Consider the following 26,337-nt stretch of genomic DNA (forward strand, 5'->3'; position numbering starts at 1 on the left):
GATTTCTGGAAGGTGAATGGAGAGAGAGAGAGAGAGATGGTAATAGTTACAATAATAATGTGTTTATAGTGATTGTCAATGTCTAATAGCAGTGATCTTTATTAGCCTGGAAGTCAGTCGTCCTCACCTGTAAACTTCAGCTGTGTCTGTCAGGTGTGACGGTCCCCGCAGCTCTGACGGTCCCTCCACTGTGAAAAGCTTCTCTGTCTGACTCTCCTCTTGCATCATATCTGTAACTTTTCTAACAGGATCCATTAATGTAGCAGCTCCACATCACCTCCCACTCATTCATGCTGCTCCTGCTGCTCAATTTGTGTCTTTTTTTGGTCATTTTGTGTCTTTTTTTGGTAAATTTGTGTCTTTTTTTCATAATTTTGTGTCTTTTTTGGTCATTTTGTTTCCTTTTTGGTCGTTTTGTGTCTTTTTTCACCATTTTGTGTTTTTTTTGGTAAATTTGTATCTTTTTTTTGATCATTTTGTGGTCAATTTGATTATTTTTTGGCTAATTTTGTGTCTTTTCTGACAAATCCCAAAGTATCAAGTTATTACTGTCTTGAAGCTGACTGTTACACACTCAGGAGGTCAGAATGGATCTTTAGACTGATAGGAAAGCACTTAGATAAATTAGATTAAAATAGATTAATTAAAAGTAACAATAAAATATAAAAACATCTATAAATGCACAGTCAGAGAGATGTTTTAGTTTCTCTCCCGTTCATTCATGCTGCTCCTCTCCTTCTCTAACTACCTTTTCTCACTTTTCTCCCTCTCTCTTTCCATCTGTCTCCTCCTCCTCCTCCTCCTGCTCCTCCTCCTCCTCCTCCTCCTCCTCCTCCTCCTCCTCCTCCTCCTCCTCCTCCTGCTGCCCTGGGTCATGGAACACGTTGTTCCCTCCTTCAGCCTGTAGAGCTGCTGGCTAGCTCTGCCTTTTCATGCTGGCTGTTTTTTTGTTTTTTTTGTGAAGACTGCAGTAGTTTTTCCTCTGCGGGGGGAATCAGAGCTGAACCACATGAGTCCTCAATGACAAACCTCTTTATGTAACCCGGCAACAGACTCAGGGTCTGAACGTGGTGATGACGGAGCACATGGAGGAGCATGACGCTGCAATAAATCCTCTTTATGCTGCGTCTTATTGTGTGATATTTACAGCTGATCCAGAGGGAGTCGGCTACAAAAAGACAGATTATCTTTGGTGTCGGCCATGTTTTAGTTCTGATATAATACAGCTGGTTATTAGAGGAAACATCAGCAGGTTATTAGCCTGTTATTGACTCTACAAGGATCATAATAATAATAATAACAGCTAAAACTTTTAATTAGTAAGAGCCTCTGAGGTTCATTAGCATAATATGAGATGGAACCAATCACTCAGCAGTGTGTGTGATAAGACTATCAGTGTTACCATTACTCTAATACTTTATTTTTCTGTTGTCGGCCGCGTCAAGCAGCCTGTTAAGTGCGCTAATTATGGTGATAATTAATATCTAGTTTATTATTTAGTTTATGAATCGGCTTTTTCTTATTTATGTTTGCAGGATTAACACTTCTGCAGAGCCAGAGACGTTTTAAATATTCTGGTGGGAGCTTTTCTTCCTATTTACGGCAGCTATATGCACTATTTAACAAGCCATTTGAGATAATATAATGCCTGAAAATCTGTATATCCTTTAGGAAAAACATGCTTTTTGAAAAATGGAAAGTAAATCATCCAGAAGTGCAATTGGTGAAAGAGTTTTTAAAAGAGAGTGACTCTTGATGAATTATGACACTTTTAAGCTTCTATTTTGTTACTTTTACTGACAGAAGTCCGACGTGATGCGTTCAAGGACTGTTGGAAAGTTGAAAATTAGATAATAATGCATGCCTGAAAATCTGCATATCCTTTTGGAAAAAAATATTGAAAAATAAATCATCCTGAAGGTCAAATGGTCTATTTTTGGTAAAATATTTTATGATAATCTTGGAGAGTGACTCTTGATGAAATATGACACTTTTCAGCTTCTATTTTGTTACTTTTTACTGACAGAAGTCACACATGATGTATTCAAAGACTGTTGGAAAGTTGAAAGTCAGATAATAAAAATGCCTGATCTTACAGCTTCATAAGTTTAGTTTATCTCTAATAATGCCTGAAAATCTGTATATCCTTTGGGAAGAAATATTGAAAAATAAATCACCCTGAAGTTCAGAAGGTGTATTTTTGGTAAAAGAGTTTTAAAAGAGTCTTGGAGAGTGACTCGTGATGAAATATGACACTTTTAAATTTCTATTTTGTTACTTTTACTGACAGAAGTCACACATGATACGTTCAAAGACCGTTTAAAAAGTTAAAAATCAGATAATAAGGCCTGATCTTACAGCTTCGTAAGTTTTGCCAATTATTTTTTTAAAGAAAACACACCAGAGGGTAAAAAATAAGATTTGGAACTTTTGACAGAACGTTCTGGGCCGGAGACCCAGAAACACACCCAGCCCTGCAGAGCTCTGGAGGATTATAAAATGATTTCTGTCACATAATATGCTGCCAGAGGACTCTGATGGAGCTGAAGCTGTAATATCTGTTCTGTCTGTAAAGCCTCCAGGTTCCTCTGACAGAAGCAGCCGTTTACCTTGATCAGTTAGTTAGTTTGTGTAATTGTTTGACTTTAAAGCTCTAGTTATGATTCACCAGCTATGGATAATATAAGAGTAGGGCCACAAGTCACGTTCAGTCAAAGCCAAATATAACATGTCACAAGTAGTTTTATTGAAACTGTTTATTTAAGTGAACATGAAAACTGTATAACAACAGGAGAACCTTTTTTAAAACCAAAGCTCTATAAAGTGCACACACTATAGTATAGTATAGTGTATTTGTCCCTCATGTCACCTTGTTTGTTACGTCATTTCACCAATAAAAACAAAGAAAAGGCGTGGTCTGCTGATAAAGACGCAAATGTCAGAATGACCCACGTCACTGACAGGAGACGTCACACACACACCTGATTATATTCATTCACCTGTGAGGCCTTTTCTTCTTCTTCTCTTGCTGTTATTCCACCCAGCCCTCCCTCTCTACAGCACACACACACACACACACACACACACACACACACACAGACACACTCTCTCTCTCTCTCTCTCTCTCTCTCTCTCTCTCTCTCTCTGCTGACTCAGCCTCTTTCTCTCCTCTCCTCGTCTGCAGCAGCAGCTCCTCTCAGGAATGTTAAAGTGAAACATGACAGTTGCACATTCCTCTTGAACCGTTTTCACTCCTGCATCTGTCTGCACGAGTGCAAACCTCAGCGTCTGAGGGTGTTTCTGTGTGTGTGTGTGTGTGTGTGTGTGTGTGTGTGTGAGAGAGAAAGAGACGGTGTATAATAAATAAAAAAAACAGGCTTTTTTAACCCATTGAAGCCTGGAAAGCAGATACGTTGTTTTGTAGTATTTGTATAAGCCCTCAAATACCTTTTTGAATTTCATTTCTATCTGCTACAGAGGCTGAAAAATCTATTATTTAGTAGAAGAGTTGACACTTTTTTTTCCAGAATTTTTCCAGAATTTCCAGAAAATTAGAGGCTTATTTTAAAATCGCCCAGTGATTTTTCAGGCCTCAATGGGTTAAAGAGACACGTGGCTCTTGTAGTGGCCTTGAGAGACACTAGAAGCAGTGATTGTTTGTTGGAGACAGAGTCTCTATCAGTGTGTGTTGTGTATATCACAGACTGGCATTTGTGCTGATTTCTAACGTTCTTACACATATTTTAATTTTCTATCCTATTATTTTTGCTTGTTCACTGTTTCTGATGATGTTCTGTTATTTTAGTTTTAACTGTTGTATTGCCTCCGTGATAATATACTTTGTAAAGCACCTTGTAACCCTGGTTTAGAAAGGTGCTATAGAAATATAGTAATAAATAAATAAATATCTACCAAACACAGCAGCTCATGTTCCCCTGCCTCCTGGCTGCTTCAGCTGCTGCTGGACTTCAACACCACAATAATTTAAAACAGCATTCATAGACGCCACTGTGCACCAAATATTGCTTTTTTATGATGTGCCTGTCAGATTGTCTGTGTTTTGGTGTCTTGTCCTGTCTGGTATAAATATAAATCAGATCCCTGTTGCTCCCTGCAGCACGGTGTGATGGATGAACCCTGTTGAGTTGAGTTTTGTCCCTCCTGAAACGGTTTAATAGCTCTGACCTTGGCTAAGGTCTCTGCTCTCCATGCTGAATAATTCACTAGTACAGAGTGAGTGTCTGAATGTCTTTCTGCAGCCGAAGACATCTCAGACTGTCTCTAGCTGACCCTGTTCAGCCTCTCAGGAAGAGCTGCAGCGTGTCAGCTGGTCGATTCTGCACGCTTCCTCTAGAAGTGGAGCACTCTGAGACTCTGAGACGTTTAATGTGAAGCAGCAGGCGGCTGAAGAGTTTCTGATGTAGTCAGAGAGGCGAACCAGGACAGAAGAACGGCCACAAGGTCGTCAAGTTGTCTGAAACTATGAATAATTACATGGAGAAAGTCTGGCTGAGTCATGGGACTGTGACTTGTACAATGTAGAGCCTGTAGAAGAGACTTTTTATGAATTGTTGCCCAGAGGACAGAGTCTAAAGCATCATAGTCACAAGGGGATGATTAATAACAGCAACATGTTTGTCAGATATTTTGCATCTATTTTAAAAAATCCCCTTTTTGTTGTGTTTCTGTCCAGGCTACGCCTTCCTGCTGTTCCAGGAGGAGACGTCTGTCCAGGCTCTGATCGACGCCTGCATCGAGGAGGACGGCAAGCTGTACCTGTGTGTGTCCAGCCCCACCATCAAGGACAAACCGGTACGCAGACACACAATAAAACACAATTAAAAGAGTCTTCCTTCCTGAGTAGCAGTGTGAGAGGCTAAACATTGTTGCTCTAAGCTTCGTTTGTGCTAAAGGTCGCTAATGGGCCAGTTTGTAGGATTTAATGACTTTCCAAGCATGTAGGAAAACCTATGAGGGCCTTCAGGTCATGTAGAAACCCTAACCCCATAACATAAGAATCCATTTAGTCCGATAAAATTTGGAGTTTCTAGAAGAGCCTCATGAAAGATTTAGAGTTTTAGAATTTGAATTACTTTGTAGGATTTAATGACTTTTCAAGCATGTAGGAGAACCTATGGGGGCCTTCAGGTTAATGTAAACATGCAAAAGGCCCTTTATAGAGACAGTCATACTCTAGAATACATGAAGTTACCACACAGAGTCTTCCTTCCTCAGTAGCAGTGGGAGGCTGCACATTGTTGCTCTGAGCTTAGTTTGTGCTAAAGTTCACTAATGGGCCAGTTTGTAGGATTTAATGACTTTCCAAGCATGTAGGAGAACCTATGGGGGCCTTCAGGTAATGTAAAAATGCAAAAGTCCCTTTATAGAGACATTATACTCTGACCCAATAACCCTGCAAAATGACTTGTTTCACTATTAGAATCCATTCATTCCGATAAAATTTGGAGTTTCTAGAAGAGCTTCATGAAATGTTTAGAATTTTTAGAATTTCAGTATTTGAATTAATTTATCCCCACTAAAAGTTATTGAAGCGCTACACCAGAAGGTTGCCGGTTTAGTCAGTCGCCTGTCAGCTTTTTTGAGTTCCTGCACCATGAAGAGGGCCCAGCCTCCAACGATGATTAGCTTCAGGTGATTAAACACTTATAAAAGCATAATTATGGGTATTATATTCTGTTTCTTGTATAAGCGGTTAAGGATAATGAATGAATATTCCGTTTCTGCCAATAGATCTGCCTAAATCCTGCATATTCAGGGGAACCTGGTTATCTGTTGAACATTTCGGAACCATTCATCCAATACTTGTTGATGTTTTTAGTCTGGACTAAAGCAGTGGTGCAATGTAACTAAGTACATTTACTCAAGTACTCTGCTTAAGTACAATTTTAGGGACTTGAACTTTACTTGAGTATTTCCATTTTATGTAACTTTATACTTCTACTTCACTACATTTAGAGGCAAATATTGCACTTCTTACTCCACTACATTTATCTGACAGCTTTAGTTACTTTTCAGGTCGAGATTTAACATAAAAACATGATAAATTTAAAGGGATTAGACATTTTCTTAAAATTAAACCTCATAACAGTATATTAAGAAGTTAAAACGAGCCCTACCTTGAGAAAATGTAAATGCATCAATAATAATCCAATAATATATTTGGAATATGTAGTATATAACAATGTAAATGGGTCCATTCTGCAGAACAAGTACTTTTACTTTTGATACTTTAAGTACATTTTGATGAAGTAAGGGATCTGAATACTTCTTCCCTCTAGAGCAGTAGTTCTCAACCTTTTTGAGTCGCGACCCCCAATTTAACATGCATGTTGTCCCCGACCCCCACTCACTGAACACAATCTCACACGCACAGTTCAGATCACCCAAAAAAGAAACAAAATGACCAAAAAAAGGAAACAAAATTACCAAAAAAGACACAAATTGAACACAAAATTATCAAAAAAAGACACAAAATTACCAAAAAAGACACTACATGACCAGAAAAGACACAAGATGACCAAAAAAGACACAAAATGACCCAAAAAAGAAACAAAATTACCAAAAAAAGACACAAAATGACTAAAAAAAGACACAAAATGACCAAAAAAAGTCACAAATTGACCACAAAATGACCAAATAACACACAAAATGTTAAAAACTTATGTTAAAAAATACATTAAGTGACCAAAAAGACTAAAACACATTAACACAGGAACACTTTAACACAGTGGAGACAGAGCTGACCCCAAGGTTGAGAATAGCTGGTCTAGATAACCACATGTTTGTCTTCTGTCCTGCAGGTCCAGATCCGTCCCTGGAACCTGAGCGACAGTGACTTCGTCATGGACGGCTCCCAGCCTCTGGACCCCCGTAAGACCATCTTTGTGGGCGGGGTCCCGCGGCCCCTGCGTGCAGGTAACCAGCTAATATCAATGGAATATCTTTTTTATCTTGCAACCTCCCAAAAGCCTTTAAACTGGCTTCATAAGTGATCTGGCATGGAGCAGGAGGCTGCAGGCTCTAATGAAAGTTCTCCCTGTGAGAACAATCCTCTGTTGGTTTCCAGGCCGCCGGCCAACTGGTCGCCATGTTAACTATTCATGGTGTAACGGAGGCTCGCTCCTTCTCTCCTGGGGATAAACATGGCTGGCTGCTCTGCAATGTGACCCCACTAATTATACCAGCAGCTCTGATGAATAGTGCAGGAGGAAGATTTTACACCAGCTAATAACAAGAGTTAGAAGCTTTCCCTGCAGAGAGCTGAAGGCTTCAATCTGAGGACAAAAGAAACGCCAAAACACTGATTAACTCACACAAAGACTCTCATTATCTCTTCTTCTTCTTCTTCTTCTTCTTCTTCTTCTTCTTCTTCTTCTTCTTCTTCTTCTTCTTCTTCTTCTTCTTCTTCTTCTTCTTCTTCTTCTTCTTCTTCTTCTTCTTCTTCTTCTTCTCTTGTTCTCTGCAGTGGAGCTGGCGATGATCATGGACCGGCTGTACGGAGGCGTCTGCTACGCCGGCATCGACACCGACCCGGAGCTGAAGTACCCGAAGGGCGCCGGCCGCGTGGCGTTCTCCAACCAGCAGAGCTACATCGCCGCCATCAGCGCTCGCTTCGTCCAGCTGCAGCACAACGACATCGACAAACGGGTGAGCGGGTTAACACATGTTGCTCTAAGCTTCATTCATGCTAAAGTGCAGCTAAAGCTCCAGTTAGCGGAGTTTCTAGAAGAGCCTCACGAATTATTTGACACAAAATTATTTAAAAAAGACAAAATTACAAAAAAAAGACACAAAATTATTTAAAAAAGACACGAAATTATTTTAAAAAAGACACAAAATTATTTTAAAAAGACACAAAATTATATAAAAAAGACACAAAATTATATAAAAAAGACAAAATTACTAAAAAAAGACACAAAATTACCAAAAAAGACACAAAATTATTTAAAAAAGACACAAAATTATATAAAAAAGACAAAATTACAGAAAAAAGACACAAAATTATTTTTAAAAAGACAAAATTATTTAAAAAAGACACAAAATTATATAAAAAAGACAAAATTACTAAAAAAAGACACAAAATTACCAAAAAAGACACAAAATTATTTAAAAAAGACACAAAATTATTTTAAAAAGACACAAAATTATTTTAAAAAGACACAAAATTATATAAAAAAGACACATTTATTAAAAAAAAGAAACCAAATTACCAAAAACAGTAATTAAAGGGACCTTCCACACACAACACGGTAAAGTGCCATTCATATAAAACTCACAATAAATTTTCTTTCATATCAAGGTGTCTGTATTATGTCTGGGAATGAAAACAGGAAAATAACATTTTGTGCTAAAGTGCAGCTAAAGCTCCAGTTTGAAGGATTTAATGACTTTCCAAGCATGTAGGAAAACCTACGAGGGCCTTCAGGTAATAGAGACGGAGCGCAATGCCCACTGGACATGGTGGCATAGACTTATATGAGAAAAGTGATGTCTGTAAATGAGCAGATGCACATTTTTGAGCGCCATAACCCCTGTGAAATGACAGGATCAGAATCCAATCATTCCGATAAAATTTGGAGTTTCTAGAAGAGCCTCACGAATTATTTGGAGTTTTTGAATTTTTATATTTTGAATTACATTATCCCATTAAAAGTTATTGGAGCGCTATACCAGAAGATAAGTCAGTCTCTGGTCAACTTTTTTGAGTTTATGCACCATGAAGAGGGCCCAGCCTCCAACGCTGTATCCAGTTCTCTTTAAACAGCCATGATGTAGACCAGGGGTCTCAAACTCAAATTACCCGCTGGAGGCAGTATCAACATGACCAAAAAAAGACACAAAATAATAAAAAAAAAAAGACACAAAATGACAGAAAAAACACTAAATTACTTAAAAAAGACACAAAATGACCAAAAAAGACACAAAATTACAAAAAAGACACAAAATTACCCAAAAAAGACACAAAATGACCAAAAAATACCCAAAATTACTAAAAAAAGACAAAAAATTATTTAAAAATGACACAAAATTACCCAAAAAGACACAAAATGACCAAAAAATACACAAAATTACAAAAAAAGACAAAAATAATTTAAAAAAGACACAAAATTACCCCAAAAGACACAAAATGACCAAAAAAGACACAAAATTACAAAAAAAACACACAATTATTTTAAAAAGACACAAAAATGACCAAAAATACACAAAATTACAAAAGAAAAGACACAAAATTATTTACACATTAAACTTTCATATTAAGGTGGGGGCCACAAAATATCATCACGAGGGCCACAATTGGCCCGCGGGCCGCCAGTTTGAGACCCATGATGTAGATATTAGCAACGATTCTTAGCTTCCGGTGGTTAAACACAAATAAAAACATCATCCGCGCCCGATTGGTCCGGCTGCAGCACAAAGACTAAACTAAAGGGTGAGAGAGTTCATTCACTACAGACAGCAGCTCTCTCTCTCTCTCTCTCTCTCTCTCTCTCTCTCTCTCTCTCTCTCTCCCATCATCAGAGCATTCATTCCAGCCGGCTCCTCTAGACTCAGCCCAGCCTACAATAACGCCACCGGCTCTACAATCACTATCCCAACAGATGTTTCCAGCTGCAGACCCATACTGTAGGGTTCTTTAATTATAGCAGCTCTATACATGCATCTCCAGCCGGTTATTTTAGGCTCTCCGGGCCGATCGTGACCAAGAGAGACTGAATGTCAGCCAGTCTGTGGAGCTCTGCAGGGCGGGGCCGGGCTACGACACCACGGGGCGTTCAGGGTGTCTGTGTTATGTCTGGGAATCACAACAGGGAAACAACACTTTGTGTCCTTGACAATCTCACTTTATAGTTTGGGACAAGATGACTGTTTTTGCACCACTTCCACAAAAAATGACTGAAAAAGACACAAAATTATTTAAAAAAGACACAAAACTACAAAAAAAGACACAAAATTACAAAAAAATTACACCGAATTACCAAAAAATACACAAACTTATTTTAATTATTTTAAACAGACACAAAAGTATTTAAAAAAGACACACATTTATTAAAAAAATACACAAAAGTATTTAAAAAAGACACACATTTATTAAAAAAGGCACAGAATTATTTAAAAAAGACAAAATTATAAAGAAAATACACAAAATTACAAAAAAAAAGACACAGAATTACCAATAAATACACAAAATTACCCAAAAATGATACCAAATTACCAAAAAAGACACCAATTATTTAAAAAAGACACAAATTTATTTAAAAAAAAGACACAAAATGATTTAAAAAAGACACCAAATTATTTTAAAAAGACACAAATTTATTTAAAAAAAAGACAGAAAATGATTTAAAAAAGACACAAAATAATTTAAAAAGACACACATTTATTAAAAAAAAGACACAAAATGACCAAATAAAGTAATTACAGGGACCTTCCACACACAACAGGGTAAAGTGCCATTCATATAAAACATTAAACTTTCATATCAAGGTGTCTCTATTATATCTGGGGATGAAAACAGGAAAATAACATTTTGTGTCCTGGAGAGTCACTCTAAAGTTTGGGACCAGATGAGTGTTTTTGCACCACTTCTCTTTCCAATCTTCTCCTCCTCGCCTTCAGCAGAAACGCTTCCATTAAGTGTAAATGCTCCTGATGACAGAAAACATAAAACTCATTACTGGGTTATTACTGGCTCAGCTTCATGTTATACTGGCAGCGCTGCGTCTTCTTACTGGTGGAGGAGTCGTAGCAGAGTTCAGCTCTTCTCCTGTTGGAGGATTTAATAACCTTTCATTTTGTGGCCACGCTATAACGAGGTTAGCATCCAGCCCGGCCTCCTCCTGCTCCGAGGCGTCTCCATGGCGACTGAGCTCCCGTTCCTCTCCCCGGATTAGTGGTCGGACTCATTTCTCTGGTGGACGGAGGGATTCCCGCCTCGCTTCTTATTTTACTAAATAGCTCAGAGATTGTCTGGCATGTGGAGCTAACACACCTGGAGCAGCACAACACAGGCTCTTTGTGTTGCTCCCAGAGCCGATACTATATATAACTAGACTGGATATTTAAAGTTATTTAGTTTAAAATTCACTGATTACAGTGTGACGGCTGATAATAGTGAATTTTAAGCTGGAATGAAAATAGACCTTTTTCCTTTGTGGTTTGTGAACAATAAACATAGACTGTATTAAATAGTTTGTGAACCAATTTTGCACTGATATGACCAACAAAGAGAACTCTGACAATTATAATTATTATATTATAAAAACACTGAGCCAGTTTCAGTTTGATGATGATATACCAAGTAAAACTGGAGACAAGCTCAAATAGATTTAGTATCAAATGATAGAACTGGATGGAACCCTCTTATATGGTAGATTTGACACCTTTGGTCACATTTGACACATTTAACATTCTTTATTGAGCATGATAGTGTTTTAAAAGTTAAAAATAGATTCAAAATCACATTTCATGTTGGACTAAATGACTAAAAAAGACACAAAATAACAAAAAAAAGACACAAAATGACTAAAAAAAGACACAAAATGACACAAAAGAGACAAAATGACAAAAGACACAAAAAGACCAAAAAAAAGACACAAAATGACTAAAAAAAAGACACAAAATTACACAAAAAAGACACAAAAAGACACAAAAAAGACACAAAAAAGACACAAAAAGACACAAAAAAATACCAAAAAAAGACACAAAATGACAAAAAAAGACACAAAAAGACAAAAAAAAGACACAAAATGACAAAAAAGACACAAAAAGACAAAAAAAAAGACACAAAATGACAAAAAAAGACACAAAATGACAAAAAAAAGACACAAAATGACCAAAAAAGACCAAAAAGACACAAAATGACAAAAAAAGACACAAAATGAGAAGATAGAATGTTCACAAAAAAAACCACCGAAGACACAAAATGACTAAAAAAGACATAAAAAGACAAAAAAAGGCACAAAATGACCAAAAAAGACAAAAAAGGATTCAAAAATGGACAAAATAGCTCAAGACTCCATAGAGTTGAACAAAGAATGTATCAAATAAAAGTGATCTGACTCCTTCTCTGCTCTCTGAGACTAACACCTCCTCCTGCTCCTCCTGTCCCTCCTCCTCCTGTTGTCTCCTCCTGTTGTCTCCTCCTGCTCCTCCTGCTCCCTCCTGCTCCTCCTGTCCTCTCCTGCTCCTCCTGCTCCTCCTGCTCCTCCTGTTGTCTCCTCCTGCTCCTCCTGTTGTCTCCTCCTGCTCCTCCTGCTCCTCCTGTTGTCTCCTCCTGCTCCTCCTGTTGTCTCCTCCTGCTCCTCCTGCTCCTCCTGTTGTCTCCTCCTGCTCCTCCTGTTGTCTCCTCCTGCTCCTCCTGTTGTCTCCTCCTGCTCCTCCTGTTCTCTCTTGCTCCTCCTGCTCCTCCTGTCCTCCAGGTGGAGGTGAAGCCGTACGTGCTGGACGACCAGATGTGTGACGAGTGTCAGGGCGCTCGCTGCGGCGGGAAGTTCGCTCCGTTCTTCTGTGCCAACGTGACGTGCCTGCAGTATTACTGCGAGTACTGCTGGGCCAGCATCCACTCCCGGGCCGGCCGCGAGTTCCACAAGCCGCTGGTGAAGGAGGGCGGGGACCGGCCCCGGCACGTCTCCTTCCGCTGGAGCTGAGGAGGCGGAGCGGGGACCAGCCAGCCCCGCCGCGGGGACCCACCATGGGACCCACCAGACCCCCTAAAAAAAGAGAAACCTGCGCCTCCTGCTGGTCTACAGCCCCCCCCAGCCCCCCCTCCTCTACTCCACCTGCCCCACAAACACCTGATGAAAAAAAAAATCTAAAGGATTCGGTCAAATACAGACTGTCCTCATAAACCACGGCTCTGAACTCTTCTATGGTTCCCCTCTGATGAAGCATTGTGGGGGATGAAATCAGCTTAGAATTTGCACTTTGGCACAAAATCTCTCACACACACACACACACACACACACACACACACACACAGGATGGTATGTTCAACACCTGGCTCCTGTCAGGTCCCCGTAGTGTTGACGGGTCCTGACAGCCCCTCCTTACTGACACAGAGGTGGGACCATACAAATATTTAAAAAAAAAAAAAGTATATATTTTTTGTTTTGTACCTATCTATACATATATAGATACTTTAAATTTTATGTAAAAGGAGCATGCACTTATTTTCAAAAGCTGTAGTTATATTGCCCCTACTTCAAAAAAAAAAAAAATTTACCAAAGGCAAAATGAAATTAATGCATACAGATAAACTAGGTGGCATAAGATGTAGCAAGACGCCTGATCACGGCCCGCAGGATCAATAACACGGCTCTCAATTCTGACTCTGAAAATATTAATACCTCATACGCGCAATCGGATTAGTTTGCTTTTGATTTCTAGGTCCTTATTTTTATAATAACATTATTTTTTAGTGTTATGTAAATGTAATGCTGCAATAGCTTTGCTGCTAAAGATCATGGTATGGACAAGATACCATATTTATTCAGGCTAGGGTGTAAAATAATAATAATAATAAACATACGATCAACAGAAGCACCTGGTGGTGACGTTGGAGGCTACCTTCGTGGGGGGGAGGGGGGTCCGAGGGGGGGGGGGGGGGGTCGCCCCTCAACTGCATGTTTATTTCAATCAGGTTGCTGCATGCAATAGACTCTTCAGTATCATGTCTACTATTGGACTCTGCCCATGTTGCACAACACACTAATAGACGTTCGACTCGCACGAAAAACTGGACAGAAACAGAAACAGAAACAGAAACAGGCGGTTTTCTGCACAAACAGGCAGCGAAACGCCTCCAGACGACAGGGAGGGAAGAAAAAAAACAACCTTAATAATCACAAATTAAATGTAGGATTACCATTTAAAACTGTCTATGATAGGTGAAGTACTTTTTTGCAGTGATTGTTGATATAATTGTGCAATTTTTTATACCGTATGTAGTTAGGTCTGAGTATGCCTAGAACTGTGATTCGCTTTAACTGTCGTCAATGTCCGACATAGAAGTCCTGTGAAACTTCATAACTAGTGTATGCACACGTATATATGTTCTCTTGTACACACACACACACACACACACACACACCGACACATGGACGGCTGTCTTTCTTACGCACACTAACAGGCCTATAAACACAAGAGAAGACGCAACAATGTGAGCTGAAACTGAGTTTTTTTTTGGTTTTTTTTTGGTTAATTTGTTAATCCACCGTCGACGAAAAAAGCGCACGTTTACGTCTCAGAATGCAACCAAAGAGCTCACACACACACACACACACACACACACACGTGTTCGACCTTTGACCCCTAACACATGGAGCGAACAGCCGCCTGCAGTTCACACGGCCTCCTGCAGGGGGAGCTGACGGTGCAGGCGAGTAGGAAAAGAGGGCGGAGCCTGGGTGGAGAATGGGTGGGGAGGGTAAAATAATAAAACAATGAAGCTACTGGAGCCTTGAGGTTGATAACGAGATATCTCTGCACATGCTCACTACGCGGCTGGGCGGGAACGGGGATTATATAATTATATTATTATATTGCCAGAAGAAGCAGATGTGCGAGCTGGGGTTATTACCATATTTATCCAGATTTTTTTTTTCCTGCAAAGCTTGAAGTAATGGACCTGCTAAAAAAAAAAAAGGGTGGACATATATAAATATATATATATCTTTTTAGTTTTTATCAAAAGATTATGGTGCGCAGTTTAAACAGGAATGGGGGGGAGGGGTCAGTGGGGGGGAGGGGGGTCAGTGTGGGGGGGGGGGAGAAATTAAAGTAATGGCTGCTGATGACGGGCGGCTCTGGGGGGGGGGGGGGCAAGTTACACTGGTTTTAGCAGTTTTGTGGACAATCCGAACGGATCCTACATCATTGTGAGTTAATGTGTGTCGTCCCCCTTTAGTTTTATTTTTTTATTTTATTTTTTTATCCGTGAGTTGTGATCGTCCCGTGCTGGCGCCCCACAGACCCGTTCCTCTTTCTCGTTTTAGTCGCAAACTGTTTTTGTTTTTTTTTGCTTTACGATAGATGTTTTTGTTGTCCAAGTGAGAAAAAACTAATTAAAACTAAGCAGAAGAAACTTTTTTTACTGATAGAGGAAAAAAAAAAGAAGAAGAAGAAGAAGAAGAAGAAGAGGCTAACCATGAGTAATAATACGTATCCCTATGAAAGTGAATTCTGGGTGTTTTTGTGACTTTTCTTTCTCCACCCGGACGGTTTTTCTATGTTTGTTCCTTCTCTATAGATAGATATTTGTTATGCACTACTCTTTGTATCCGAACAGTTTTTTCGACGATCAGCAGTTCTTTTTGTTAAAAGACAACAACAACAAAAAAAAGACGATAAAAGCGTGCTTTCTGACTGACAAGATCTTTTTGCAATACCTCAATTTTGAAATATATTAGGAGAGAAACTGATATTTTCTAAGTAAGTTTATTCAGATGAAAAAAATATATATTAATTTAATTCTTCGAGAGAAATGATTTAACAGATGGTTGATTTTTTTATTTTTATCATGCTTATTTTTGCTTTTTATTTTAAGAATTTATTTTTTTGAAAAAGACAACAACTGAAGGAGCTAGAGCTTTATAACTAATATAATAATGTAGTTAGTGGAGGCGAGGTGAGGATGAGGAGTCCCACTGGTGGAAACATCGGAGAAGAAGAAGCTCTTTAGGAATAAAAACAAACTATCAGGTGCTCAGAGAGAAAACTGAACATATTTCCCACGTTTTTTGTATATTTATAATCAATCATTTACTATGCTGACCAGAGTTGTGAAAGAGATCTTCTGTTCATTATTTTTTTAAGAGAAGTTTTTTATGTTTCCTAAAAGTATGTGCTCCCTTTTGTTTTTGTAAAAAAGCAACGTGTGACCCTGATTTGTTAGCCTGACGTCGTCGGGAGAAAACTCTAAAAAAAGAAAAAAAAAAGAATAAAAAGAGAGACAGTGAATCAACAGCTGGAGGAGGTTTAGAGAGACAAGAATGTTATTTTTAACACAAAAACAGACACACGTGTTTTCACCTGTAACTTGATCGAAAGCCCCAAAAGGTGCATCAATTGACTGGTGGCCTTCTATTCACGCAAGACTTGAATTAGTCCCATTTTTTAAGGCTAAGAACCTTGATTCTTTGTTGTAATGTGCAATACTGTTTGTACTGTTTGTAGAAAAGAAGAAAAACAAGAAAAAGAGGCATAAATCTTTATTGCAGAATTATTTTCATTGCAAGCATTGTGATTCACTAAAATCATTTTCTACTGTGTATTTACCTACTCTACCTGCTAGTACCTTCCAGTAGTAATGTAGCCTTTGTACTGAGAAAATTTTCATTATTTTTAGAAAGTTTTGCTAAAAAAGAAAAGAATTTAAACATATTTACATATTTTCATTTTTATTTCGTTTTTTTTTTTCTTTTACAGACTTATTTTGTTCTCCAACCATTAATAGTTATTTCTGGGGGAGACTTTCATATCTGGTCAATGTCATTATTATTATTATTATTATTATTATTAATATTATTTTGTATTTTTACTTGGAATAAATTAATTTTATGATGCTAATTCTTGAAAAAAAAAAGTTTATTTTTTTCTGTTTGTTCACTTTTTTCATTATTTTGTTTTGAAGCTGAAAAAAAATTTGTAATATTGTTACTAAAGTGTCTCTCGATTCTTGAACTGCTAAGCTTTATGTGTTAACTCGCTGATGTTGCTTTACATTAGTGTGAAAATGATCTACGGAGATTAAAAAAAAGGAGAAAAAAACTTCTTGACAAACAGCAGATTGGTGGTTGGTGATGTTAAAGTGATTCGCAATGTAAACAAATGAACGGGCAATAAAATAAAAATGGCAGAATGGAGCATACAGCAGTATGTTGTGATGTAATTGTGGAAGATGGACAACACCACTGACCATTTACATTGCTTCTGCTACTACAATACTACTACTACTACTACTACTACTGCTACTCTTACCACTAACTACAATAACTCGTCCTCACTTTGTGCAATGAGAGCAACAACATTTTCCTCACATGAAATATAATATAAACCAACAGCTCCTCATAAACAAACAGCCATGTCACATCCTTCATGTAGTAGCTATCGGTCCTGCAGAGTGCACCAGTGTGATTGTATTTAAGTACGAATGTAAATGTAGAGATTCACTGTGTAATATACAAAGTTTGGGAAAGAGCATGTGCAACTGTAGAATCTTAATAAGTCATAGGCAAAAGTGTTTTTTTTTTTTTATTTCCCTGACGTTTGTTTTGTATCTGTACGATGATTTTTGTTATTTTTTTTAATCCTAATCTGCCTTGAAAAGAATAGTTTGATATTTTTTGGACAGAACTCTATTTCGCCTTCTTGAAAAAAGAGTTGGACGAGATAAATTGACGCCACTGTTTTGTCTGTACGATGCATAAAAAGATAGAATACGATAGATACCTACAGTCATCGAAAAAAATTATTAGACCTTTGTTTTCTTCAATTTCTTGTTCATTTTAATGCCTTAAATGTACATTTGTTTGGGCAAATATAATGATAACAACAAAATTAGCTCAGAAGGGTTTATTTAAGAGCTGATATCTAGACATTTAACCTGATATAACCAAAATCGTTATCAAGAAAACCATGAAAAAGAGCTGATATCTAGCCATTTTCCATGGTTTTCTTGATTATAACCAAAATCATTATCAAGAAAACCATGGGAAAACCTGCCAACTGGAGCATCTATAATGTTAACGATCAATTAAACGATTAATTGCTAGGTTTTTATACATACTCCAGTATGTATACATGGGCAAAATGAAAGATATATACAGTCGTGGGGAAAAAACCCCAAAAGAGTTTAATTTAAGAGCTGATATCTAGACATTTTCATGGTTTTCTTGATAATGATTTTGGTTATTATCAAGAAAAACATGGAAAATGTCTAGATATCAGCTCTTAAATTAAACTCTTTTGAGCTATTTTTGTTGTTATCATTATATTTGTCCAAACTAATGCACCTTTAGTTGTACCAGGCATTAAAATGAACTCGAAATTGAAAAAAACGAAGGAGGTCTAATACTTTTTTTCCATGAATGTAAAAAGCTAGTTAGCTTAACCTAGCATTAGCACCCTGCTACATAACCACCTGTAAAACTACAACTCGTAATTTTTACACTTTGCTTTGTGTTCACGTTAAAGAAACAACATGTAACGTGTTAATTTGTGAGCTTCTGATTGGGTGAAAAGCACATTTTTGGTCAGAGCCAAGCTAGCCAATTTGATGCTAGGCTAAATGTGAAGCTAACTTCAGATTATTTCTTGGCTGGGACTTCTCAAAGTTTTATCCAAGAACAAGTTCTTTATATAACAACATAATGTGTCATTTTACACTTTGTTTTTTTGTATGAATTTAACAAACTAGCTATATTCTCCCTGCCTATATAGTCTTTATGCTAGGCGGCTAAGATTAGCAGTTGTTAGCTGTAGTTCTATGTGAAGCTTCAGCTAGCAGCTAGTTAGCTTAGCATAAAGACTGGAATTGAGGAAACTGCTAGCCTGGCTCTGTCCAAACAAAATCCACCTATTAAACCAATAAAAAAAACTATATTAATGTAAAAGCTACGTGTTGTAATGTTCAGGGGTTATGTGCTTGACTATTTCCTGTCCGGTAGCAGTGAATTCCTTAAGTTTTGTCTAAAAACAAGCCCTTCATATAACCTGTTTCACACTTTTTCACAGTTTTTCTATTAATTTAATGTGAATTAGTGAGTTTAATTGGTGCTGGTCAGCAGATTGTGTAGCTTTTTTAACCCGGCTAGGCTAACTGTTCCCAATTGTTATGCTAAAATAAGAGATAATGTACAGTAAGCGGTTCATTATCGGAAATAAACAACGCTGCATGATTCTGGCGCGGTTTATTTACCAATAATGACCTGCTTACCGTACATTATCCAAAAGTAATCTTATAATTTGACAAAAATATAAATGATTTAAAAAATTTTGATAGAAATGAGAAACAACAGACCGTAGAATGCTCTAATTTGATAATTAATCAGATTTTAAGAGTTTCTAACAAAGCCATGTTATAAACTGGCTTCATATTTACTGCAGACATGACAGTGGTTGTGTTAATTTCATCTAACTCTTAATAAGAATAATAAGTGAGTGAATTTCCCCAAAATGTCGAACTGTTTCTTTATTTTAGGCTGAAATGTTTTGGACGTCTTTTCCTGTCTTCATCCAAAAAGACGTTGTTGCTCATGTGATAATGTTATTTCTGGCCTTTTCTACCAGTTTCTACAGCTGATGCTATAATATGTCTTTAACCAGTCCCAGTCTCTCTCTCTCTCCCAGGGCTCTGTATTATTCACCACCATACCACCATACAAGTATTTATCTTGTTTTCCCTCCCCTTTAATTTCTCTTTCACCTAACAAACAGTTTATACCTGAACTATAACACAAAGTGTATGTGCAAAATGAAAAAGATCATGATTTGGATGATGGCAACCAACCATTTTATATATTCCTCTCTATAGATATACGTATGTATTTCATGTAACTAGACTTGGGTAGTATTCTGTATATTCACTTCTGCTTCATGGGCGTTCTCTGGGTAGGTAAACACTGTCGGTCTCGTCATGTTGTGATCTCAAAATAGATGAAAAAAAAATGGTAATGTGCTTTTTTTCACAAAACATCCCACGACTTTTTGAAAATGTACATTTGTTTTGTTTTTCTATTAAGGCATCTGTGCTTTTATTTTGTAGGTTTTTATTTCCTGACTTGAACACTGGTTCTATCTTGGCGAGGCTTTTGAGATTGTTGACTTGAACTTTTTGCAGTATAACTGTGATTTGAAAAACATGGAGCTCAATGCTGCTAATGCTTACTACTGCTTCAGAGTTTGTAGTTCCCACCTTAATTTTTCCTTTTTCTGTACTAATAAGCAAAATCTTATTAAACGTAGTTGTATGACGCTGTGAAACCTTGTGGTCTTTGGCATGGCATCCACTTCCTGTCTGTCATCTCTGTCCCGTCATGCACCAGACAGCTGACCAGCACTAACTCGCATCGCAACTTACAATCTTTATAAATCGTCACCCTGTTAAAATAATCTCCTAACTCATTTTTTCAAGTTTTGCAGGAAACACAAAAAAACTTCACCAAAAGTGTAACATATGACATTTATTGATCATTTCACTCTAAAAGGATGTAACAAAGGATGGCTATTGGCATAGTAATAACACTGTGTGTACATTATGTAACTTAAGAGAAATAAATGACTTAGGAAATGTTTTGAACATGCCTTTGTGACTTAAGCAAGATATGGTAGCACTTTATTTTGAAGGAGTCTACATAAGAGTGACACAAGCCTGTCAGAAACATGACATGACAAGTATGAGCATTAATGTTACTGCAAAGTGTCATTAATGTTCATGACACATCCCACATCCACTCATGTCACTCTTATGTAGACACCTTCAAAATAAAGTGTTACCATTTTATTTTGACTTAAGCAGATTTATTATGCCTAAGTCACACACTTGACATAGGCCATTATCTTAAAGGGGTGAAATCACATTATCTGATCAACTGAGGATGGGGGAGATTTTACCATAGGTGGCTATGAGGAGATGATTTAGGCAAAAAAACCCAACTTTTTAGGCGATTATTTTTAACAGTGTGACGATATTCCCACATCTGTCCTTTCAGTGTAATGGATTCATTCTTCACATGCAGACAAAGCTTCCATAATAATTACTTTCTTCACACACAGTCTGTTTAGAAGCTGTTCTGGAGCTTTCTATCAGATCACATGATCTTCATCATCAAATGGGAGTTTTCCTAGGATTGTAGATGTTTAGATTTTTTGGACAGAAGGAGAGGAAGGTAAGAGAAGACTGAAATATTTTACTTTGAAAAGCCATCTGAATGTATGTGGTTTGAATTTTACCCTTTGAAATTAACATTCATTTTTTCCTTGAGTTCGTAAATTTAGAACCCCCTAGTGTGTCATCTTGAAACTATATTTAAGTTGCTACTAAATATTTATGAGTCAAAGGTTGCAAAAGGGGTGTAATTATATTAACAATTTAACTGAAAAGACCCTAAAAAAAGCCACAAGTTGCTCGATAAAATTCAAGATGAAAAATTCTAATGATCCAAGAAAGACGAGCTCAGATAAGCAACTAGAAACCCTGCATTCTTACACTTAAATCTAAAATTGTGAACCTGAAATATAATTAGAAGTTGACACTCTTAACATTTCAAATAATTCAAAACACGCAAATTCAGTTTTCAAAGTTGCACATTTGTTGATATATGTGGTACAAGTATTATACAGTATTGTTGCTTATGAAATACAAATTATTTTAGCATGTCTTCAATTAAACTTTTACTTTTCTGAGCATTTTAAAAGCATTTCTTGTCCACGTTGGCTTTAAAGTAAAGACTGCAACTTCATTCTTGACCCTGAAATAAACAATCTCTCTACAAGCTCCATTTATGAGTTTAAGTTTAGACTCTGAGTCCATTCTTGAAGGCCAACATGGAAAATAACTCCATTAGTGTGTACATCCTCATTTAGTTTGCAGCTGATGACCTTTAAATATCTATAATTGTGTCAAAATAAGACTAATGTGGCCATATTTTTGGCTCATTCATGTCTAGTCATGATCCTTTTTGTTGAATGTACAGCAGCACCATCTAGTGGCCATTCAAAGAAAAGAAAAAGAAAAAAGACAGAAAGCTGTGTAGTTCAAAGGTCTGTAGAATTTATTACAATTCCACAATCATAAACAAAAAGCAGCAATTACAGAAATATATACAAGAGTCTATTATTTCTTTTTTTTAAAATACTGGTGACAAGTTTCAGGTACCGGTTTCAGCTTGGCCCCATGTTCAGTCTCTGTAATGCTGCTTCAAGTGCAGTGCTTCCCCCAGCTCATAGTTCCACCACGTTTAGGAGCCGGACACTAATCACTCCACGTTTAGGAGCCGGACACTAATCACTCCACGTTAAGGAGCCGGACACTAACCACTGCGAGCACAAACTGGAGAATGGGAGTCATCTTGTTCCTGGTAGAGCCGCCACCCAACAGCCGCTAAAAAAACACGCCGTGACGACGTCCCGCGACCTCTTTCACTCTCGCCACCGTTTCCCTTTTGTCATGTCTGTATCCATCAGTGGGAGGTGGTGGCCGATGTTGCAGTGCTTTTAAGACCTTGTGATGATAAAGTGATAGTGGTGGCGTCGGGGTAATGGCGTCTGAAAGCAGTTAACACTGTATACTCTGGTGGCAATGCGACATGGAAGGAGGGCGGCAGGCTGTAAAAGGACCTGGTGCTGTTCCTATAAAAGATCATTATGACACATGATGCTGTGACATCACTGTGTACAGTGATGTCACAGCATCATGTAGTAGATGTAAACAAACAATGCAGGTGGTACATCATCATATCGTTATTTCCTATGTTTTTTGCCCTCAACAAGGACTTCAGGAGATACCGAAGCACTGGCTGTGTTTCAGTTATTGCTTTGGGACATTTGTTGATGGTGTGGGGGTGGAGAGGGCGGGGCTTGGAGTGGAGGGGGCGGGGCTTGGGGCAGCAGCAGCAGCAGCAGCAGTAACGGGGCTCCTCAGGCTGTGACCAGGTCCTGCTCGGCCAGCAGACGGAGGCTGTGTGTGTGTGTGTGTGTGTGTGTGTGTGTGTGTTACTGCAGGGAGGTCATGAAGCTGTCCAGGTTGTACTCTGTGTCGTACTGCTGCTGGTCCCATAACTCTCCCAGTCCGTCCAGCACCGACTTCATGGAGGCTTTCCCTGAGGTGGACGCCGCCTGCTCGCCCTTCTCGCCCTGCAACACACATTCATATAAACAGTTAGCCAAACATTCATATAGGAGACAGTTAGACATGTTCGTAACGTGACACATGTTACACAGGTATAGGAGTGTATGTCAGGAATTACAGTAGGGGAAAAATATCGATGTAGCATAGTATCGATAGTCAGTATTATTAGAGGCCATAGTGGGAATATTCTGGAGATACTGGTATCATATGAAACTAGAAGATCTAAAGAATCTATATGTACCAAGTGTTGTTGTCAAAACAACGCTGATTTTAAAAAAAAAAGTTTAATTAAAAAAATTCAGTTATTCAATTTGTTTTCAAGAAAAAGTTTGTTTTTTTCATGAGCCACACCTTACAGGTTTGTGGTGTTGGGCCGTTAAAAAACTGGAACTGATTCAGGTTTTTTTAGACGGAGTGGGGAGAGAGGGGAATTATTTGAGCTGTGAGTAAATTCATAAACTTTGCAAGTAATTCTGGGCCCCAATTTTCCTCCATGTCTTTTGTCCTTTTTTGCCAGTCTGGATGTGAAATGGGTCTTAAACTGTTTTCATTAAGTTCTTAAAAAGTCTTCAAAAGTCTTAAATGTGCCTTGTTGAAACCTGCAGAGAGCCTGTAAAAGGACAGTAAACGGCACTCAAACATGCCTCCAAGGCCCCGTTCATACCTGAACATGCATCCTGGCTGGTCCAATCACAGTGGACAGCTTAAAGTACAGGTGTGAATGCATGAGAGGTGGAGGAACCATCAGTTTCTACTGGAGATACTGGGATCATATGAAACAAGAGATCTAAGGAGTCTATAGGGACTGTGTGCATCAGGATATCGTGTTGAGAAGTTGTTGAAAAAACGCTGCAGAATATGGCTTTTTTATGTTTCATTAAAACAAATTCAGAGCAGTGAAGCTCTGGAAGTAAAGCTGTGTCATCGGAGTTTGAAATAAAAAAGACGTTGAATTTCTAGCACTGAATATTTATGCATTGAAATGATGTATCTGAATGTTTTTCAACGTTAAAAATTAAACCTCAAAAAATTAAAACGCAAAAAATCGACTGCAAAAAAAAAGGTTTAATTTTTTCTGGTTTAATTTTTAACATTGAAAAACATTCAGATACATAATTTCAATCCATAAATATTCAGTGCTAGAAATTTTCTGTCTTGTCTTTTTTTATTTCAAACTCCGATGACACTCAGATTTACTTCCATATGAAGCTTGTTGTTTTTGAGAGTTTGATAAAATGCTGCAGTTGTTGTCGTCCAACAAGTTTGATATCAGTTCAGTTCAGTTTGACTGAATACTTTGTTGGTCAGTCTGTGGGTTTGACTCTCATTGTGGAGAAATAAAAAGACTAAAGTGAGATGAACAGACTGAGAATTTTATCTTATTTGACAAAAAATGTCTTGATTAACTGCATTTTGCATCCACAAAATTAAACTCAAACAGTTAAATCGTAACATATTGTATCCCAAAACTCCTCATATCACAAAATGCTTCAGATAAAATCGTATCGTGACTCAGGTATCAGAGTAAAATGTTATCTCGGAGCCTCTGATGACTCACAGCTCTATCAGGAATACAAGCCGACAGCTTTTGTCAGATGTTTTTTTTTATCTCTTCTGGGTTTTTTCCTTCTGATGCCTCTCGGCTCCAAACACATTTAGTTACAGGATGATATAAACAGCAGCCTCGCCTCATTAAACGCGTCCTCAACTGTGTGAATCAGTGACTCGCTCCATGCTCTGAATTCTAATGTTTGAAGAAATTATCACACTTTTTAAAAAAAGAAATGTGATGTCAGCGGGGGGAAGCAGAGCACCTCTGATAGAATAATCTGCGGTTATTAATGTGAGATCTGTATCTTAATAAGGACATCTGATCCTCAGGCTCCTGCATTCACACCTAGTATTATATTATATTTATTATTTATTATAAGGGATGGTAACTACCTACACACACACACATATATGTAAATATACTTCTACTTCCATTGGATGCAGCTTTATACTTTACTACACGACATTTTGAGGTAAATATTGTACTTTTTGTACCTTTTTTTCAAGCTTTAGTTACTTTTCAGGTGGAGATTTAACATAAAAACATGATCATCTTACAGTGATTAGACTTTAATTAACTTTAATTATACTTAATTAAACCTCATAACAGTAGTTCAAGTCAAATAGCCCCAACTATAATTCTTTTTAAAATTGGTCTTTTTTAATATTCACATTTTCACACTTCATTAAATGTAAGCCATATTAATTATAATTAGAAGAAATTAAATAAATTAAGACATGAAATGTTTCATTCTGTGTGTTATGGATCTAATGTGTTATTTCCACTTCTTGAATTTAATTATGACATAAATAAACTTTTCTATGATGATATTCTAATTTATTGAGATACAGCTGTATTAAAGTAGTTAAATGAGCCATATCTTTACTAAATTAAAACCCTGCTTACATAAATGCATCAATACAAATGATCTAATAATACATTTGGAATATATATAACAATTCTGTATAAGTACTTTTACTTACTCAAATACTGTACATAAGTACAATTTTGTGGCACTTGTACTTTACTTGAGTATTTCGATATTTGTAACTTTATACTTGTACTTTACTATATTCTAGAGGCAAATATTGAACTTTTTACTCCACTACATTTAGCTGCCAGCTTCAGTTACTTTTCAGGTCGAGATTTAACTTAAAAAACATGATAAATTTAAAGTGAATATGCATGTTTATGAATTAAACCACATAAAAGTATATTAAATTAAAAAATTATATATATATATATATATATATATATATATATAATTTTATATGGCCCATTTTTATATCATCATATATATATATATCTAAAAATGTAAATGATATATATAAAAAATGATATATATATATATATATATATAAAAAATGATATATATATATATATATATATATATAAAAATGATATATATATATAAAAAATGATATATATATATAAAAATGATATATATATATATATAAAAATGATATATATAAAAAATGATATATATATATGCATCAATACAAATAATCTAATAATATACTTAGAATATATAAAACAATCTGAGTGTGTTCTTTCTGCATAACGAGTACTTTTACTACTTTAAGTACAATTGATGCTGATACATTTGTACTTTTACTTCAGTAAGGTTTGAATGCAGGACTTTAACTTGTAGTGGAGTAATTTCACAGTGTGTATTAGTACTTTTCCTGCAGTAAGCCACCTGAAGGCTCTGTTAGATGTGTGTTCCTCACCTTGTCCAGAGAGAAGAGGTTGAGCAGCTGGTCGGTGCCCATGCTCTGCAGGCTGGCGTTGTCTTGGCTGATGACCGTGTTGGCGATGCTCATCTTGAACTTCTGCAGCCCCATGATCTTCTCCTCCAGCGTGCCTCGGGTGATCAGCCGGTACACGTTCACAACTCGTTTCTGCACCGCATGAAAAA

The 26,337-nt window shown here is 37.2% G+C and overlaps 2 protein-coding genes across 7 annotated transcripts in view; one reads left to right on the forward strand and one right to left on the reverse strand.

The window, feature by feature from the left end:
• cpeb3 (cytoplasmic polyadenylation element binding protein 3) overlaps positions 1 to 12,780 on the forward strand; it is a 71,535-nt gene extending 58,755 nt beyond the window's left edge. For all 5 annotated transcript variants that reach the window (XM_059358887.1, XM_059358888.1, XM_059358886.1 and 2 more), the window contains 4 exons: positions 4,694 to 4,812; positions 6,822 to 6,936; positions 7,487 to 7,668; positions 12,441 to 12,780. In XM_059358887.1, the coding sequence (XP_059214870.1) occupies positions 4,694 to 4,812; positions 6,822 to 6,936; positions 7,487 to 7,668; positions 12,441 to 12,668 (644 nt within the window). In that variant the 3' untranslated portion in view covers positions 12,669 to 12,780. The remainder of the gene's footprint in view (positions 1 to 4,693; positions 4,813 to 6,821; positions 6,937 to 7,486; positions 7,669 to 12,440) is intronic.
• An 8,990-nt stretch (positions 12,781 to 21,770) lies between these two features.
• The window catches only part of btaf1 (BTAF1 RNA polymerase II, B-TFIID transcription factor-associated), a 51,105-nt gene continuing 46,538 nt past the window's right edge, over positions 21,771 to 26,337 (reverse strand). For both annotated transcript variants that reach the window (XM_059358879.1, XM_059358878.1), the window contains exons 37-38: positions 26,150 to 26,320; positions 21,771 to 22,872 (exon numbers count right to left, since the gene is read on the reverse strand). In XM_059358879.1, coding sequence (XP_059214862.1) covers positions 22,732 to 22,872; positions 26,150 to 26,320 — 312 coding nt within the window. In that variant the 3' untranslated portion in view covers positions 21,771 to 22,731. The remainder of the gene's footprint in view (positions 22,873 to 26,149; positions 26,321 to 26,337) is intronic.

The sequence above is a fragment of the Centropristis striata genome, chromosome 20, assembly GCF_030273125.1.
Source record: "Centropristis striata isolate RG_2023a ecotype Rhode Island chromosome 20, C.striata_1.0, whole genome shotgun sequence".
NCBI classification, from domain to species: Eukaryota; Metazoa; Chordata; class Actinopteri; order Perciformes; family Serranidae; genus Centropristis; species Centropristis striata.